Source organism: Emys orbicularis, chromosome 2, assembly GCF_028017835.1.
Source record: "Emys orbicularis isolate rEmyOrb1 chromosome 2, rEmyOrb1.hap1, whole genome shotgun sequence".
Taxonomy (NCBI): domain Eukaryota; kingdom Metazoa; phylum Chordata; order Testudines; family Emydidae; genus Emys; species Emys orbicularis.
In genome coordinates, this window is record NC_088684.1 from 155106819 (window position 1) to 155124959 (window position 18141).

The 18141-nt window shown below is 48.7% G+C and overlaps 1 protein-coding gene across 1 annotated transcript in view; it reads left to right on the top strand.

Moving 5' to 3' along the window:
* Positions 1-18141, top strand: part of MYO10 (myosin X) — a 184829-nt gene that overhangs the window by 63499 nt on the left and 103189 nt on the right. Inside the window, exon 3 of the mRNA XM_065397764.1 lies at positions 16894-17081. Within this exon, the coding sequence (XP_065253836.1) occupies positions 16894-17081 (188 nt within the window). The remainder of the gene's footprint in view (positions 1-16893; positions 17082-18141) is intronic.

An 18141-nucleotide genomic window follows, 5' to 3' on the forward strand; every position in this document is an offset into this window, starting at 1 on the left:
AAGAGCACCGCCGATGTCGGCCCCGCGCTCCAGAGGCAAGCTGCCGCTGGGATCTCCGCAGTCACCCCCGGCTCGGTACCATTCTCGGTCGAGGGAACGTTCCTGACGCCGTTCGCCGCTCAGCCACCGTTCATGGCAAAGTCTACGTGGCTCGCCCTCGACGCCCATCAGGCTGTCTGGTTGGGTTCCGTCTGACCAAGACTCTTGGCACCGCTCCGCCTCGAGGAGTGAACACCGACGGGACCGAGGTAGACGATGCCAAAGGCCCTTGTCTCAGAGGGGCTTTTGCAGCCGGTCACGGCACGAATGTCAACGTCGTTCCCGTTCGTTGTCCCGCTCCAGGACCCTGCCACGGTACCACCTTCGCAGTCCCATGCGTCGATCGCTGGTGTCTCTCTGTCGCGAGTCTGCCCGCCGGAGCCGATCGTGGAGCAGCTGTTACCGACGGTACCCGTCCTCCACGTTGGGATCACAGTCCCATGGTTGGCATCGCTCCCTGTGCCGCCACTCCTCCCGGTCCAGGGACAGCGGCAGATCGTATGTCAGCCCCGTCTCCCTTCGTAGTCGCTCATCGATGGGCCAGGCCGAACAGCCGACTCTGCTGGTGTCACAGCAGGTGCAGTGGCACCGAGCCCCGTGGCCAGCCCAATGGTACCAGTGGGCACCGTGGCCCCCGACGCAGCCCCCGGTGGGGGCTCGCTCGGTGGCTGGAGCCTCAGAAGGACCATTGGCCTCCCTCTCCAGACCCCCGAGGAAGGAGTCGGTGGGACGTACATCCTCGGCACTGTGCCCGGAGACCGACCAGGTGGACCCTCCGGTGCTGGTGGACACAAAGTACCACGCCGGCCTCCTCACCCTCCCCGGATGAGGCGATTACGACCCCTCCTCCCTCTGTCCCGCAGGAGGACTTTAGGGCCTACCAAGAACTCTTAAAAAGGGTGGCATTAAGCCTCCATCTCCAAGCAGAGGAGACGGAGGAGCCCTCGGACTCCCTGTTTAATGTACTGTCCTCCTCGGCACCGGGCAGGGTGGCCTTGCCTCTCCACAAAGGGGTGGCGAAAATTTAAAATGCCCTGTGGCAAACCCCGGCCTCATTGGGCCCCATCTCTAAGAGAGCGGAACGCAAGTATTTTGTACCCACCAAGAGGCATGAATACTTATACACCCACCCTGCTCCTAACTCCCTGGTGGTCGAGTCGGTCATCCACAAGGAACGGCAGGGCCATCCAGCCCCTACCCCGAAAAATAAAGATTCAAAGAGGCTGGACTCATTTGGAAGAAAAATGTATTCATCCTTGAGCTTCCAGTCACGGGTGGTGAACCACCAGGCTCTCCTGGGCCTGTATGAGTTCAATCTGTGGGGCTCCCTGCCCAAGTTCGAGGACTCCAGGAACGGACAGGAAGGAGTTCAAAGCGCTGGTGGAGGAGGGCACAGCGGCTGCCAGGGCAACCTTGCAGGCAGTTTCGGATGCAGCGGACACGGCCGTCCGGTCCAGGGCCTCCGCGGTGTCCATGAGAAGGGCGTCGTGGCTCCTGCTCTCTGGGCTGTCCAGCAAGGCACAGACCTCCCTGCAGGACCTCCCGTTTGACGACAAAGCTCCATTTGCGGAACAAACGGATACAAAGCTGCATGGCCTGAAAGACTCCTGCACGACTCTCCAGACTCTGGGTCTCTATGTTCCGTCTCCAGCTAAACCTAAGTTCAAGCCGCAGCAGACTCCCGCTCAGGCCACCCATTCAAAATAAGAGACCACTTATAAGAAGTCGTGTGACTATAAGAAGCGCTCACAGAGGCAGTCTCGACCTGCCCCCCAGCCTGGGCCCTCCAAGGGCAAGCAAGCGGAAAAAAGGCGGTTTTGACGGGACGTCCAGGGGCGCCCTGCCAGTTCTCATCAGGGATCCACCCTCAATAAAGCTTCCCTTCTCCAATCAGTTGTGTGCTTTCCTCCCGGAGTGGTCGTGGCTGACCTCAGACTGATGGGTCCTCAACACCATCTCCTGGGGCTACACCCTCCAGTTTACTTCCTCTCCGCCCAACTATCCCCCACCCCGTCCCTCCTGGGGGACCCTTCGCATGAGGCTCTGCTCAAGCAGGAGGTGGGGCAGCTCCTGGGCCTAGAAGCAGTGGAAGCGGTACCGGGGGAGTTCAAAGGCAAGGGGTACTACTCCCGCTATTTTCTTATCCCGAAGGCCAAAGGGGGGCTCAGGCCCATCTTGCACCTGCGAGGCCTGAACCAGTACATGGTAAAGCTCAAGTTCCGCATGGTCTCCCTGGCCTACATCATCCCCTCCCTGGATCCCGGGGACTGGTACGCCACCCTCGATCTGCAGGACGCCTACTTCCACATTCATATATTCGAGGGGCACAGACGCTTCCTCCATTTCACGGTGGGGCAGGAACACTACCAATTTACGGTCCTCCTGTTTGGCCTGTCCACTGCCCCCAGGGTATTAACGAAATGTATGTCGGTGGCGGTGGCCTATCTCAGGCGCCGGGGGGTCCAGATTTTCCCCTCTCTGGATGACTGGCTAGTCAAGGGCAGCTCCCAGTCGCAGGTGTGGGACCACGTGGCGCTCCTCCTGTCCACGTGCACCACTTTGGGCCTGTTGGTAAACATCACCAAGTCCACGTTAGTCCCGGTACAACGCATAGAGTTTATTGGGGCAGTCCGGGATGCCTTGTTGGCCAGAGCCTCCCTCCCACTGGACAGATTCGAGACCCTGAAGGAGCTCATCGACACGGTCACAAGGTTTCCGGTGACAACAGCCAGAGCGTGTCTCCAGCTCTTGGGTCACATGTCAGTGTGCACGTATGTGGTCCGTCACGCCAGACTCAGGATGAGGCCCCTCCAGCTCTGGTTGGCCTCAGAGTTCTCCCAGGCCAGGGACAGGATGGACAAAGTCCTCATGGTGCCCGGACCAGTGATCACCTCCCTACAATGGTGGTCCTCCCCGAGAAACATGCTCCAAGGGGTCCTGTTCAGGGGCAGGGCCCCATCGCTGGAACTGGTGTCCGACGCGCTGGACCAGGGATGGGGGGCCCATGTGGAGAACGTTCAGATCCAAGGTCTGTGGTCGGCTCAGGATCTGACCCTCCACATAAACGTCAAGGAGCTCAGGGCGGTACAGCTGGCGTGCATGGCCTTCCGCTCACACCTGGAGGGCCGGGTGGTCAGGGTCCTCACGGACAACATGTTCTCGATGCATCAACAGGCAAGGCGGGGCCCAATCCTCTGCCCTCTGCCGCAAAGCCCTCAAGCTGTGGGACTTTTGTATAGCCCACAACATCTGCCGGGCGCCCGGAATGCGTGGGCGGATCGCTTGAGCAGGGACTTCTCCTCTCAGCATGAGTGGTCTCTCCACCCAGAGGTGGTGCACAGACTTTTCCAAGTGTGGGGAACTCCCCAGGTGGACCTGTTCGCGACTTGGCAGAACCGTCGCTGTCCCCGGTTCTGCTTGGGGGGGTGGAGGGGGCTGGGACGGGGCACTATCTCTGATGCCTTCCTCCTATCCTGGTCAAGCCAGTTTCTCTAGGCCTTTCCCCCGTTCCTGCTGATCGGCAAGGTCCTGGAAAAGATAAAGACGGACAAGGACCAGGTCCTTCTGATTGCCCCAGCATGGCCCAGGCAGCATTGGTATGGGACCCTCACGGGCCTGGCAGTCACCCCGCCATGGCTGTTGCCGTCCCGCCTGGACCTGCTCTTCCAGGACCAGTGCTGCCTTCTCCACCCCAACCTCACGGCACTCCACCTAACGGCATGGCTGCTCAATGGTTAGGCCGGGAGGAAAGGACATGCTTGGAAGGGGTTCAGCGCATCCTCCTAGAAAGCAGGCGGCCCTTCATGTGCAGAGCCTACTTGTCAAAGTGGTCTCGGTTTTCCAGATGGGCGGACGAGCGGGGCGTTTCTCCGGTGGCCTCTCCGATCCATCTTATTCTGGACTACCTCTTTCACTTTAGAGCCCAGGACCTGGCGCCCTCGTCAGGCACCTGGTGGCCATATCGGTCTTCCATCCGCCGGTGCAGGGCCACACGGTATTCTCCCATGGTATGACTGGCCGATTCCTTAAGGGATTGGATCGTCTCTTCCCATATGTTAGGCCTCCAGTCCCGCAGTGGGACCTAAACCTGGTATTGGCCCGTCTCACGGGGCCCCCGTTTGAGCTGCTAGCCACGTGCTCCTGGTCACACCTCTCATGGAAGGTGGCCTTCCTGGTTGCGATCACGTCGGCTAGGCAGGTCTTGGAACTCAGGGCCCTGACCTCCAAGCCCCTGTACATGGTGTTTCATAAAGATAAGGTCCAGCTCCGCCCACACCCTTCGTTCCTCCCGAAGGTGGCCTCCGCCTCTCACATGGGTCAGGACATTTTTCTGCCGGTCCTCTGCCCCAAGCCCCATGCGTCCAGTGAGGAGTGCCACACGCTGGATGTGAGACGGGTTCTCGCTTTTTACCTGGAGCGGACTAAGCCGTTCAGAAAGTCCTTGCAACTGTTCATCGCCTTGGCCGATCTCCACTCAGTGGCTCTCCAAGTGGATCACCTCGTGCATCCGTACTTGTTATGACCTGGTGGGAATCCCTTCTCCACCAATTGTGAGGGCACACTCGACTAGGGTGCAGGCCTTGTCAGCTGCCTTTTTGGCCCATGTCCCCATTCAGGACATTTGTAGGGCTGCCACGTGGTCTTCAGTTCACACGTTCACCTCGCATTATGCGATTGTCTCTCAGACCAGGGAGGATGCCGGGTTCGGCAGGGCTGTTCTCCGTCCCGAGAGTTTGTGAACTCCTTCCCACCTCCAACAGATATAACTTGGAATCACCTATTGTGGAATACACATGAGCAAGACAGGTACCTTTTCTGTAATTGGTGTTCTTTGAGATGTGTTGCTCATGTCTATTCCACATCCTGCCCTCCTTCCCCTCTGTCGGAGTTGTCTGGCAAGAAGGTGGGGGGAGAGCGCAGCGCCCCTTATACTGCGCCAAGGAGGCGCCACTCCAGGGGTCATTAGGGCGCTCCCCTACGAGTACTGCTAGGGGGAAGTCTTTCGGCACCGGTGCACGTGGCGAGAACGCACACCTATTGTGGAATACACATGAGCAACACATCTCAAAGAACACCAGTTACGGAAAAGGTAACTTTCTTTTCTGTGCCGTAACCAAATAGCTATCCGTCCTTCCTTATACATAAATAAAGTATTCCAAGTGCTAGGCATAACTGTGGCTTTTATTGGCGGGGGAGGAAACATAGGTTGTCCCTCATCCCCTTGATCCAAAAGTGACGTATGACAAGAAGACTTGTCTGTCCCCCCACAGAATATCTGAATACAAATTCAGGATAATGGGTTGGTATGAATAGTCTTTGCTTTTCATTCTTGTGCCACCATTTTTGTCCACTGATATTTCCATCCCAATCTTCTCCCAGCTAGAATGGCTGCAGTTGCATGACACTTCTGAGGCATTAGGAAAATGTTCAGAGTGAGATGTGAATCTGAAACTCAAGGAATCTCCTTAGTTATACTCACAGTCCTCTAACTTTCTGAAGGTAGCATCTGTATGGATGGTAGGTAGCAAATTGCATTATTGTTGGGCTGTCTATTAGTCCTTTGGTTCAATTTATTCATCCTTGTGCATATGCATGTGGAGATGGAATTTCTCAAGCACTGCTAAGGGTTCCTTTTTATCAAAGGTCTTTCTCCCTTCACCTCAGTAAGGTTTTGATTTTTCTGTATAGTGAAGTGATTCATAGATGTAAACACTTCTTGCTGTTGTGGATTATTACCAAGTGTCTGGATACCAAATGGAAGTCTGGAGGCTATTTTTCCAACCGTGGATTTTGATGATATGATTCAGTGGCATGGTGTTTCCTATTGTTTAGAATCTAGCATCTGCTTCATTCTGATCACTTGTTCCAACTACAGAAGGAACTGCTGTACTTCTGCAAGTGTACACTTACATGATTAACCATTTATTTCAAAACTATAGTGATATATAAAAATGTAAGTTTAAAGAAAAGGTAACATAGTAAAATTTTCAAAAGTGTTTAAGGCTCACCAATAAGATTTAGGCTCCTAAATGCCTCAGTCCCTGTTGAAAAAGGGCCATGGTTCTTAAGTCTTGGGTGCTGTAGGTTCCTGAAATGGTACTGAATGTGGTTTGTCCTTTCCTACAATTGCAGCTAAGCAGTGTTCGGGACCAGTTCAGCTATGCCATTGTCCAGAATGGATTAGTTGTACTATAGTCAAGATTATTGTAGTAATAGCTCAGGAGAACAGGAGTCTCAAGCAGCTTTCACATAAGCATCCAAACTTTCAACTTAAGTGAATCTAGCCGAGACTCTGAATCTTTTGTGAGTTACCCATCACCAACATGAATGTTTTTAGCATAAGACAAGCTGAAGGTTTTAAGAGTAAAGCAGGCAGGGTACATTTTACTGTCTCTTCTACATACTGCTTAACTGCCTCTTTTCCATACAGTTCCAATTTAGAAGTGTTGTAAGTGTAAAAGCAACTTGATAACCTGAGCATGAAACAAATTCATTGCTAGGGCTGTCATTCGCCTGCATAAGTGGAGTATAGATCCACAGTCTGCCTTTTGAAAGGATGTAACCTTGTGTGTATTATCTCTCAGTTAGTGTCAAACTTTTCCCTCTGTTGCTCGTTCGTGTTTCTTTTAAAGTCAGTGGGAGCCCAACATTTCCATCTAAGAGCAGAATTTGACTATTAATGTTGTTTGTATGTTTTCCCTTTGTGTTGTTTGTATATTTTCCCTTTGTGTGGACTTAAGATACGCAGCCATTTGACAGATAAGACAGTTCAGTGCCCCCACATTATTCTTGGAGCTGCTTTAGTTTAGTTAACTGATTGCCTTTTTACATGGCAGGTTTTTTCCCATGATGGAAGTGAATTGGAGTATACTTATTTGATTTGGGATTTTTAGTTTTTCCTTTTCACGGTCTGTTTACTAATTGCATAGTAAAAACAAAAAAATCCTTTTTTGTAGAGAAAGTTTTAAAAGTTTGAAGAAACATGCAGAATATGAAAATCTATGTGCTGGCTTAGAAAATAACCTTAAACAAAATGAGAGCACAGAACTTCAAACTTTATGGTGCCCGTGGAGTTGTCCAGTTCTAGAGCTCTGTTAATCTATATTTCGTGTAGCAGAATGTTTTTTCATTTGCATGGGACTCTTCTAGGTGGTGAAGAAGCCTCTTAGTCTACACAACATTTGGCTACCTGATTACTTTTTCTGAATGTAGCTGTATGTCTGCATTGGGGCAGGACTAGGCAGTGTGCTTGAGCAGAGATTGATGCCATGGTGGGCTTGCTTTTGACCTTGCTAGAAAATTGCATAGGACTAAGCACTTAGCACAGTGGTGAACAATAAATGTATCGTTTAGGAGTGAAAGAAGAAGAAAGAGGAGAAACAGGGTTTGTTTCATGCTAGGGTATATGTTACGTGTGTGTGTGTATGTTTGCTCTTGATTTTTCTTCTTTTCAAGCCTGAAAATAATGCTGCCTCCACATCCTCTGCTATTGGGCTGTTACAGACTCTCACAGGCTGGATGAGGAGTCATGTTCTGGATTATTGCATATAAAAATGAGCAAAATCAATCTCTCTTCCTGAATGATCGAATCTTTGTTTCAGAAGGTCACTAAACAATATATTTTCTCTATCACAGTATTGAAGGGAAATTCTACTCCAGTCAGAGCAGGTCCTGGTACTGATAAACTGTACAAGGAACTAATGGAGGATGAGGGTTTTCTTGCTTTGGTCATAAACATATAGATGACTGAGGAAAAAATATATGGTGGGAACAGTAAGACATACTATCCTTGTATTGAGGGAAAGCTCACTTGAGCCTAATGCAATCAACTTTTTCAAGCAGGAGAAAAAGTCCCTATGTAAATAATACCACTATGACTCTCTGCAAGGTCTCGGAATTTAAGTTCTTTGCCTGGGGCGGTAGCAACATGTTCACCCCAACATTTCAGAGCTTTACCTGTTTTTCTTTTGAATTAGCATGACTTGATTGCTGCTGCTGTTTCTTCTTCTTTGTTCTCTCTCACCTTTGAGTGCCTCATTCTTTGGGGTTTTTGGACTCTTCCTCCAAGCAGAAATCACCTGGGTGTGCTGCTGCTCAGACTCTGGGCCCGCACTAATCTAAATTTCTCTATAGTCACCCATCACTGTGGAATCTGATATAAGATCTCTCTTCTTCCAGCCCTGCCACTGGGAACAAGCCTAAATTTATCTTTGGGATCTTTGGGGGGCTTTTTAAAATAAATATGCAGAGCTCAGTTCTTCCCCACATCTGAGCTCTGCTTGGCACAGGGAGCAGAAGGGCCATCAGGGAGATGATTGGTAGCTAGAGCAGCCAAGAGGCTGCTCCAGTATATGCCACTGAGTGGCCAGAGCGGAGCAAAAAGTACAGCCTAATATGCAAGAATGCTGATTTATCTGAGAGGAGGGTTATGGGAAAGCTAAGTTAAGGAGGGGGGTATTTTGCATTTAGTTCTGAATGGGGAGAGCTGATCAATCTTATTTCATCTGGTGGTGAATTCTTTAATCTTGTTCTGGCTCCTAAAAAAGCGTGGACTCCTGTGGATACTAGCTTTCCCCTAATTGTAGTATTATACTCTGTTTCTGTGTGCGTGCGCGCGCATGTGTTTTGCAACCATTGCTGGCACTGGCCCAATGAAAAGAAAAACAGAAAAATATTTTTTGCTGTATTTAACAATAAACACTTCGATACCCTGAAGCAACCCAGATTTGTGTTTGTATGGATTGTTTGAAACACGTTGAGCTGAATGCACATGGTAAAGCCTACAAAAGCCCATGCATAAGCATGATTACAGGGTATGACATTTCCATAACAGAAATGGCTCGACTGGTTGAAAACTTCTTAACTTATAATCAAATTGATGTGCTAAACTATGGCTTCTAAGAAAGAAGCTTGGCATCAGACATTTAGCTTATAATTTAGGCAGTAAACTGGACTCCGTCCTGTCCAAATTAGTATGAGACAAGCTGAAATACAGGACATACTTACCACAGCATCTGTAAATCAAACCAGTAGCATGTGCAAGAGCATTAAATATTGCTGTTTGTGATGGGCCAAAAAAAAAAAAAAAAAGAGAGAGAGAGAGAGAGAGAGAGAGAAAGAATATGCCAAAATGCAGTCGCAATTTGTTTTGCCTTTTGTGCTAACGTGTTTCATTGTTGACCTACTTGACTTTGTTTTTCTTGCTTTCTTTTCTAGGCAATGTTAACCCCTTTTACCTGGAAAAATTTAAGGCCTTGTCTACACTGCCACTTTACAGCGCTGCAACTGTCTTGCTCAGGGGTGTGAAAAAACACCCCCCTGAGCGATGCAAGTTTCAGCGCTGTAAAGTGGCAGTGTAGACAGTGCACTAATGCTGGGAGTTACTCCCCTCATGGGGGTGGGTTTTTTTACAGTGCTGGGAGAACCCTCTCCCAGTGCTGGTGCCGCAATTACGCAGCTGGTTAAAGACACATACCCTAAGAAACAGTTGAGGAGACATCACGGCATTCAGCAAGCTTTTCTGTTCCCGGGATTTGTTTTTTGAATCCCTGAAGTTTCAGATTGAAAATGGACACAAAGAAGCCTGGCAGCTATTTGTGGCATTTCAGACTGTTAAGTCCTTTAGTGCTATCACTGAACATGACCGAGGCCAATCTTTTAATGTATACGTTAGTTTAAAGGTGAAGTGTAAAAGTTGTATAAATGGTGAGGGCAGTACAAGGTTAGGTACTGAGTGCCCCAGCTATGCAGGGGATTCCAGTGGATAACATTGTTTAAAGACTCAACAAGACATCTTGCTAAATGCCCTTTTAAAAAAAATAGTGTACTGCACTTTCTGTACACTCTTCAGGACACAGAGAGCCAAATTCATCCCAGTGAGGTCAGTGGAGTTACTTAAGAAATAGTTTGGAAAAATGTCTTTAGAAACGTATGTAAGATGCTCTCTTTTTCACAGTGAAGATGAATATGTTCATATGTATGATCTGCATATTGTGACCTGAAGAGGGGTATTTGGCCAAGAAAAGCAAGGTCTAAGGCAGTGGTTTTCAAACTGCGGGTCATGACACAGTACTGCAGGGGTGGGCAAACTTTTTGGCTTGAGGGCCACATCGGGGTTCCAAAACTGTATGGAGGGCCGGGTAGGGAAGGCTGTGCCTCCCCAAACAACCTGGTCCCCACCCCCTATCCGCTCCCTCCCACTTCCCGCCCCCTGACTGCCCCCCTCAGAACCTCTGACCCATCCAACCCCCCCTGCTCCTTGTTCCCTGACCGCCCCCTCCCGGGACCCCCGCCCCTACCTGCCCCCCCAGGATCTCACCCCCTATCCAACTCCCCCTTTCCCCGTCCCCTGACTGCCCCCCGGGACTCCCTGCCCCTTACCCAACTCCCCTGCCCCCTTACCATGCCACTCAGAGAGCAGGACTGGCAGCCGCGCTGCCCGGCCAGAGCCAGCCACGCCGCCGCGCTGCCCAGCAGGAGCTCGCAGCCCCGCCGCCCAGAGCGCTGGCGGGGGGGCACCAGCAGGGGAGGGGCTGGGGGCTAGCCTCCCTGGCCGGGAGCTCAAGGGCTGGGCAGGACGGTCCCACTGGCTGGATGTGGCCCGCAGGCCGTAGTTTGCCCACCTCTGCAGTACTGGGTCGCGGTGGCTCTGGTCAGCACCGCCGACCGGGCTGTTGTTATCGGTGCTGCCCGGCTAAGGCAAGCTAGTCCCTACCTGTTCTGACACTGCGCTGCGCCCCGGGTGCGGCCTGCAGCAGGTCCGGCTCTTAGGCGGGGGGGCCACCAGGCTCCGTGTGCTGCCCCCACCCCGAGCACCAGCTCCACACTCCCATTGGCCAGTTCCCAGCCAATGGGAGCTGGGGGGGGGGGGGTGCTGGCGGTGCTGGAAGCAGCATGGTCTGCGGGGCCAGGACAGGCAGGAAGCCTGCCTTAGCACCTCTGCTGCACCGTTGACCGGGAGCCGCCTGAGGTAAGCCCGCACCCCAATCCCCAGCTCTGAGCCCTCCCAAACCCGGAGCCCCTTCCTGCACCCCAAACCTGTCATCCCTGGCCCCACATCAGAGCCTGCACCCCCAGCCCAGAGCCCTGACCCCCTCCCATACCCCAACCCCCTGCCCCAGCCCTGAGTCCTCCCCAAACCCAGAGCCCCCTCCTGCACCCCAAAGCCCTCATCCCCGGCCCCACCCCAGAGCCTGCACCTCCAGGCCAGAGCCCTGACCCGCTCCCACACTCCAAACCCCTCATCCCCAGCTCCTTTGGGTTGCGGGCATTAACAGTTTTCTTCAACTGGGTCGCCAGACTTTTTTTTTTTTTTTTTTTTTTGAAAACCACTGGTCTAAGGCCTGCTCTATGCTTAAAAGTTTTGCCGACATTGATGGGTCAGTTATGAGTGTTGAAAAAATCACTGGCATAATTTGCCAGTATAATCTGTGTCTACACTAGGAGGCTTTGCCAGTGTAGCTATAGCAGTATGGTGAGGGAAAATGGGGAGTAATGGGTACACATGGACTCCCTGTCTGGGGTGAGAATGGGGGAACCATAGGTGCTGGGGGTGCTGCCACACCCCCTGGCTTGAAGTGCTTTCCATCATATTCAGGGTTTACAGTTTGGTTCAATGGCTCTCAGCACCACCGCTATACAAATTGTTCCAGCACGCCTGGGGGGGAACAGGAGGGGAATGAGGGGCACACAGGAGCCACTCTCATGAGGAGGTGGGGAGGGGAGTCCCTGAAATAGGTGCTGGGTTGGAAGGGTGGTGCACTGGGAGTTTGCGGGGGCGGGCAATGCAGGTGTGCAAGGAGCTCAGGCTATAGAAGCAACAAAGTTTAAAGTTGGACTTACCCTTCTTTGTGGCTCTATGTGTATAGAAAGGCTGAAAGGTTTTCTGAAGTGTTTAATTTTTTGTCTGCTTTTCTAACCAAAGGTTTATTCTGCATGAGAAAGTTGCCCTTTTTAAAACTTAAATAGATTCTTAAACTGAGTTAGTTACACTGTTGCAAACCGATTTCTAATCAATCTTAATCTTAAACAAGACAAAGTGTCCACCCAGCTTTTTGCACCATTTTGACTAATGTTGAAAATCACACCCTGAGTTAACATTTTTTTTGGGTAGGCAAGTCCTTAGACATATCAGGCATGTCCACTCTGATCTTCCCTGGTTTTGCTGGAGGACATAGGGTATGTCTACACTACAGGATTAATCCGAATTTATATAATTCGAATTTAGGAAACCGATTTTATAAATTCGAATGTATTCGGCCACACTAGGCACCATTAATTCGGTGGTGTGCGTCCAAGCTACCGTAGTAGCATCGATTTCCAGAGCGTTGCATTGTGGGTAGCCAATAACATCTAATTGCCAATAACATCGAATTGCGGCCACACTAACCTTAATTCGGATTAACAATACCGATTTTGACGCTACTCCTCTCGTCGAGGAGGAGTACAGAAATCGAATTAAAGGGCTCTTTAATTCGAATTAAATGGCTTCGTTGTGTGGACGGGTCAAGCGTTAATTCGAATTAAAGCAGCTAAATCCGAATTAAAGTCGTAGTGTAGACCAGGCCTTAATCTTACTGTGAACTCTAACACATTAGCTGAAGGACTTGGGTGTTGAGTCTTTAACAAAGGTTTCCTTTCTCCAAGGTGTTAATTGGTCACTGAAATTAAATGTTAGCAAAAACAAAAAGAAACAAACAATAAAAGTGTTTTAAACACCAACTAAAAATCCCTTCTTCCCTTAGGTGCTCAACTTTCCCTTTCTTGACTCTTGTTCATCAGTCTTCATAAAGCCTTCTGGGCTAGAAAGGAGCTAATGTAAAAAGACCTTTTTTACAAATATCAAAAAATACTAATTCCCTCTTTCTGAGTTATAAAGAAGCAAACCCAATTATCTTCTCCTTTTAAATGGACAGACTCCTTTTTGATTTATTAATTATTATTATTAATTATTGTTGTTTAACATTTATATTGCAGTAGTATCAAAGCCTCCTATTAGGATTTGGGCTGCATTGTGCTATGTACTATTTTCTGACTGTTTTGTATTGTAAACCACATTATTAAATAGATTCGTAGCAGACATCTAAAAAGAATGAATTATTGTTCTTGGTTTTGTTACTTCTTGCTCTCAGTGGCACTGCAGGGTCTCTATAATAACTCTCAGCAATTCTGTGGGGATCTGCAGTGGGGGGTTGCATGGAAGCTGTTGGCCTAAGTCTTTTATTTGGACGGTGGTTGTGTAATGGGAACGACAGACAAGTGAATATAAGTTTTCCCATCCAAGATGTTTTCACTGATTTATGAAACTTGGGCTTATGCTGGAGGCTAGGAGAGTGGAAGCTCCTTTAACTATGTTTCTTTGAAACATCCTTTAACCTTTTCAGAAACGTGAAATCCTGTGTGCTTGTTAGACCACTGGCAAATGTAAAAGCTGTCCCGTTCGTTATTCCCTTGGAATGTATAGATCAAAGGAAGTTAACTCTTAATTTTCAAAGTCCAATTAGGAGTTTCAGGAAATCAGCAGAAAATGGAATTCATTCTGATTTCAGCAAAGGGGAAATGACAGGCATTTAGTGAGAAGTGCTTTCCTTCTGGAACTGCCTTTGTCTGAACCATTGCTGCATGGTATTAGCATAATGAAGCAGTTAATACATATTTTTGACTATTGACTGCTTCAGTTTACGATACAAATGAGGGTTGGCGTAGACATAGGATTATTGATGTTAAACCCATGTAATAAAAAATTCTGCTCCTACTTTTTTGCACGTGCACCCCCACCCCCCACAATCTTATTCACCAACACATTCACATATGCACACACAGCATTAGCAAACCTGCCACCAAGGAAAGGGCTGTGTCATTTCTAATTTTGCTTATTGTGATTCAGTTAGTGTAGTTCCCATGCGGGCCAGAAAGTTGAGTCCTAAACTAGGACACAAGCTCATAGTTGTTCTGCTCCATACCATTTAGATTATGTGGGTAATGAAAACATCCACGGTTATATTAGATGGGATAAAAATTATAAGTATCAGGATCTCGGCTACTGGGCACAGGTCAAGGCCTGGGTTGGAGGGGGCTCGATAATGTGGCCTTTGTTCAGTCTATCTGCTCAAGGCCAGAGGCAGAAGTCTGTACTAGTGTCACAGCATAGGATCAGGTCAGAGTTGAGATAGATGAGCTGCAGTGGATAGGCGCCAAGTGAGCCAGCCAAAGTAGGATTAGGGGAACAGAGGCAGGACAAGGGGCCAGGAGCTGGGACCAGACTTGAGGCTAGGTATCAGGAGCAGGGCTGGAACCAGGAACAAGGTAAGGTATCAAGAGCAGCGTAGCAGGGTCTGTTTGCAGCAACAAACCAGGGTCCCCGCCTAGTTGCACAGACAGTCTTCACTGCAGGTGCTTTCCCTAGGCCTTAAATAGCATGCCTGAGCCAGTCTGGGCCTCCGTGGGTGGGACATCCAGTGCTGCTTGAACCCATAGTGCTCATAGACTGGAGTTCCCTGTTTCCCCGGAGCTGTCAGGTGACAGCGTGGACATGGCAGCTGCCCCAGAGTTTGCAGACCCAGACCTCAGATCCTCACAACAAGGGATATAACCTCTCATGCTTAAGGGCATAAATCAGCTGCTAACTAACTGGGGTTAGGATGAAACTTCCCATGTGGCCAAACTCTTGCAGAATTGTCCATTGCAGAGATTCTAGCAGTGCTCCTCTGAAACAAATGGTCTTGGCTTCTGATTTGTCATGAGACCGGGATGGAATGTTCTTTTATTTTGTTGTTACATTTTTGGTCGTGGGAGAGGTTTCGGGTGCATGTTTATATTCCATAAAAGTCAGATTAGTATTGATGTGGTTACATGGGGTCTCCTTAAATCAAACACTGAGACTCAATAATGTGATACGGAACTACGTGCATAGCTGTGAGCGTTATTGATTGTCTGTACTGTATTCACGCAATGCGTACTAATAGCTGAAAATCTTGCCTATACCAACCTATGCTGGAATCTGTATAAAACCTAGGGGAGATTCTCCAGGGGACATTTCCTCCTTGGTTATTCCAAAATCCTAGAGGGGATGCCCCCAGTAGATTACAGTGATGTTAATGCAATTCTGTAACATGACTAATGTTATTATCTTACATTTAGATTGTGCCTTTCCTCTAGATGTCATGTTCCCTAATGGCCATTGCACAGCATGGGAATTTTTGTAAAACCAACAGATTATAAGTACACAGATTTGTAAAATATCCACAGGTTATAATGTGGAATATTGTTCCCCTAACAATGCATAATAAAGCTGTCATAACACCAAGGACATTCTAGTGACATTAGAAAACAGAAGCTCAAAGCATCTGCTTTTATTAGGCCCACTATAAAAATGAAGACAAAAGGATTGAGGGAGAGGGAAATACAAGTGCAAGAGAACAATGGGGAAGGAGAGCACATACTAAGAAGAGCTTGAGGTAAGGAATGTGAGTACTAGGGTGAGATGGGAGGGGATGAAGGAAAGAACAAGAAAATGTAAGGATGTACAGAGCAGACCTTGGGAAAGGGAAACTTAGGTTAGTACATTTTATTAAATTGAATCATGTTTTCAAAGCTTATTAGAAAGGGGAATTGAAGGGACCAAAGAGCCTGAGGCTACGCTCCTGGGGCATGTAGTGTGAGGCTGGTGGGGAAGGTAGCAACAGAGCAGCACTTTTTTAATCTTTCCCAAGTCAGGCACTGAATTAATAGAAATAAGGTCCCAACTCTGCAATGAGCTCCACACAGGTAGCCTCCTGTTGACTTCATGTAGACACAGATCTGCTCATGAGGTGCTTAATGCAGGATCAGGGCCTTGCTATGCAAAAGGTGAGTACAGATACTTTCTAAGTGTCCTGGGCCCAATTCTTCTCTTACACCAGTGCCCGTCCAGACCACCTCCTTTGAAAACAGGAATTTGGCCCCTGAATCTAATTTCTAAACATCCCTCAAACCAATGACTAGCAAAATGTAAATCAGAATATCGCGCTCAACAATGAGTGAGTACCTGCTCCAGAAATATATTATAAATGAAGCAGCTCCCCGGATGGGGTGAAATGCTCCTGCCCATTTTAACTCAGCTTTATTTGAGGGGCCTGCTCACTGACAAGTGGCCTCCTCTTTGCTCTGTCAGTTGGGAGGAAAGTGTCCTCCATAGCTCTTCATTTTATGTGTGTGTGTGTGTGTGTGTGTGTGTGTGTGTGTATGTGTGTGCAAGCGCATGCATGTGTGTATGGATAGGTTTAATTGCAATTGGAATCAGGATGCACATTCCTGTCTAAAATATGCATTAGACCAGGGATCGACAACCTTTGGCCCGCGGCCCGCCAGGGGCCGGTTTGTTTACCTGCCACGTCCACAGGTTCGGCCAATCGCAGCTCCCACTGGCTGCGGTTCGCCGCTCCAGGCCAATGGGGTGACTGGCACAGCAAGAGATGCTTCTCTCCCAGTATGGTTGCGGGATTTTGTTGCTATGGACAGTTCAGCTGAGTCCTCCAACTGTTTTACGGACCCATGCGTAGCATAAAATGTTAACAGATGAGATTTTAGCTCTCCAAAAGTGTGTGTGAAACAAGCTTTTATTAGTCTTTGTTGACATTTGCATGCAGTTAAATGATGCCCAAATGTGCAAGGCAAGTGGAAATGTTTAACAGGCTGCTGCTAGTATCAGAGCAAGACACAGACAACATACTGTACACCTGTATCAGATAGTGCCCCTGCCATGTGCTAGGCATTTGCAAACATAGGGTAAGTTGCTCTTTCTGTCTCCAAAGAACTCCCTGTAGATCCTTAACATACATAGTTAACCCAGGGATCCTGTTTTGTGTGCCTTTGCAGACCTATATCGGCTCCATTGTTGCCTCTGTGAACCCCTACAAGACCATTCCGGGACTCTATGACCGCACTGCAGTAGAGCAATACAGCAAGCACCACATGGGGGAAATTCCACCTCATATCTTTGCTGTCGCTAACGAGTGCTACCGCTGCCTATGGAAACGTCATGACAACCAGTGTGTTCTCATCAGGTAAGTGGCTACTGCATTCATTATTCCTAGTCCTACTGCTGAACTTTAAAGGTAAATTGAAAATGAATGCTTGGAATGCTGGGGGGAAAAGCACAGAGGAAGAGCATGCTCTGACCCTTTCCCCTAACCTCATTAATCATTAGATGTGTGCAGATGTAGAATTACTACGTGATCCTAATCAGCCCTTGAAAGACAAGGCATGTTTTGCTTATATATGCCCTGCAGTCATTTAATGAAAAGATGTCTGAACTCCACACACTTTTGACTGTTCACTTACTTCGTTATTTCGCTCTAAATGCTTCACTTTTTCCACTGGCTTCTGCTTCACTGTGCAGCCTGATAATTTATCATCACTAGTCTTGAAAATTGCATCCATCAAAAAAAGAATGTCAGGGAACCTATAAATAATAATAGTGAAGTCCTCCCAACTCATTGGCTATTTAATTCAGTGTAATTAATTTTTCTTGTTTCTCCTATTGTTTAACCTGATTATGCTTTAGTTTGATGGAGATGTAATAGCTTCCCCTGTGGTCTGCTGTTTGCTGGTGTTCAGAACTGCAGCTGGCACTTCAGTAGCGCTCAGTTGCAGTTCAGCCCCTGCTTCCCCCTTGTTGCATGGGAGAAGTTCAGTGAGCCAGCTCTTTCCTTGAGGCAGATTACTTCCCCTGCTGACTGAGGGTGAAGCTAAGGCTCCGCCTACTCCGTGCCTCTGCTTGCCCATTCTCCACACATCTACGCAGGATGGGGAGCAGCAGCCTGGTGGCAGCTGCTTCCCCACTCTTCACAGGGTTTAGTGATATGGATAGCCTGCATGCAGGAGCAAGAGGCTCCTCACCCCCCCCTTACATCCTCTGTCCAGCTGGGCTCATGACCGAGCCCTCATTAATTAAGCCTCACAACCTTGTAATGTAAGTAAGTAGCTTATTCATCTTGTAGAGGGAAAAACGAAGACATAGTAAAGTCAAAAGACTTGTCCGGGATCACCACTGAAGTTACACAGTAGCAGAGTGGGGAATAGAACCCTGGAGTTTTGATTTTCCTCTGCTCTATCCATGAGAAA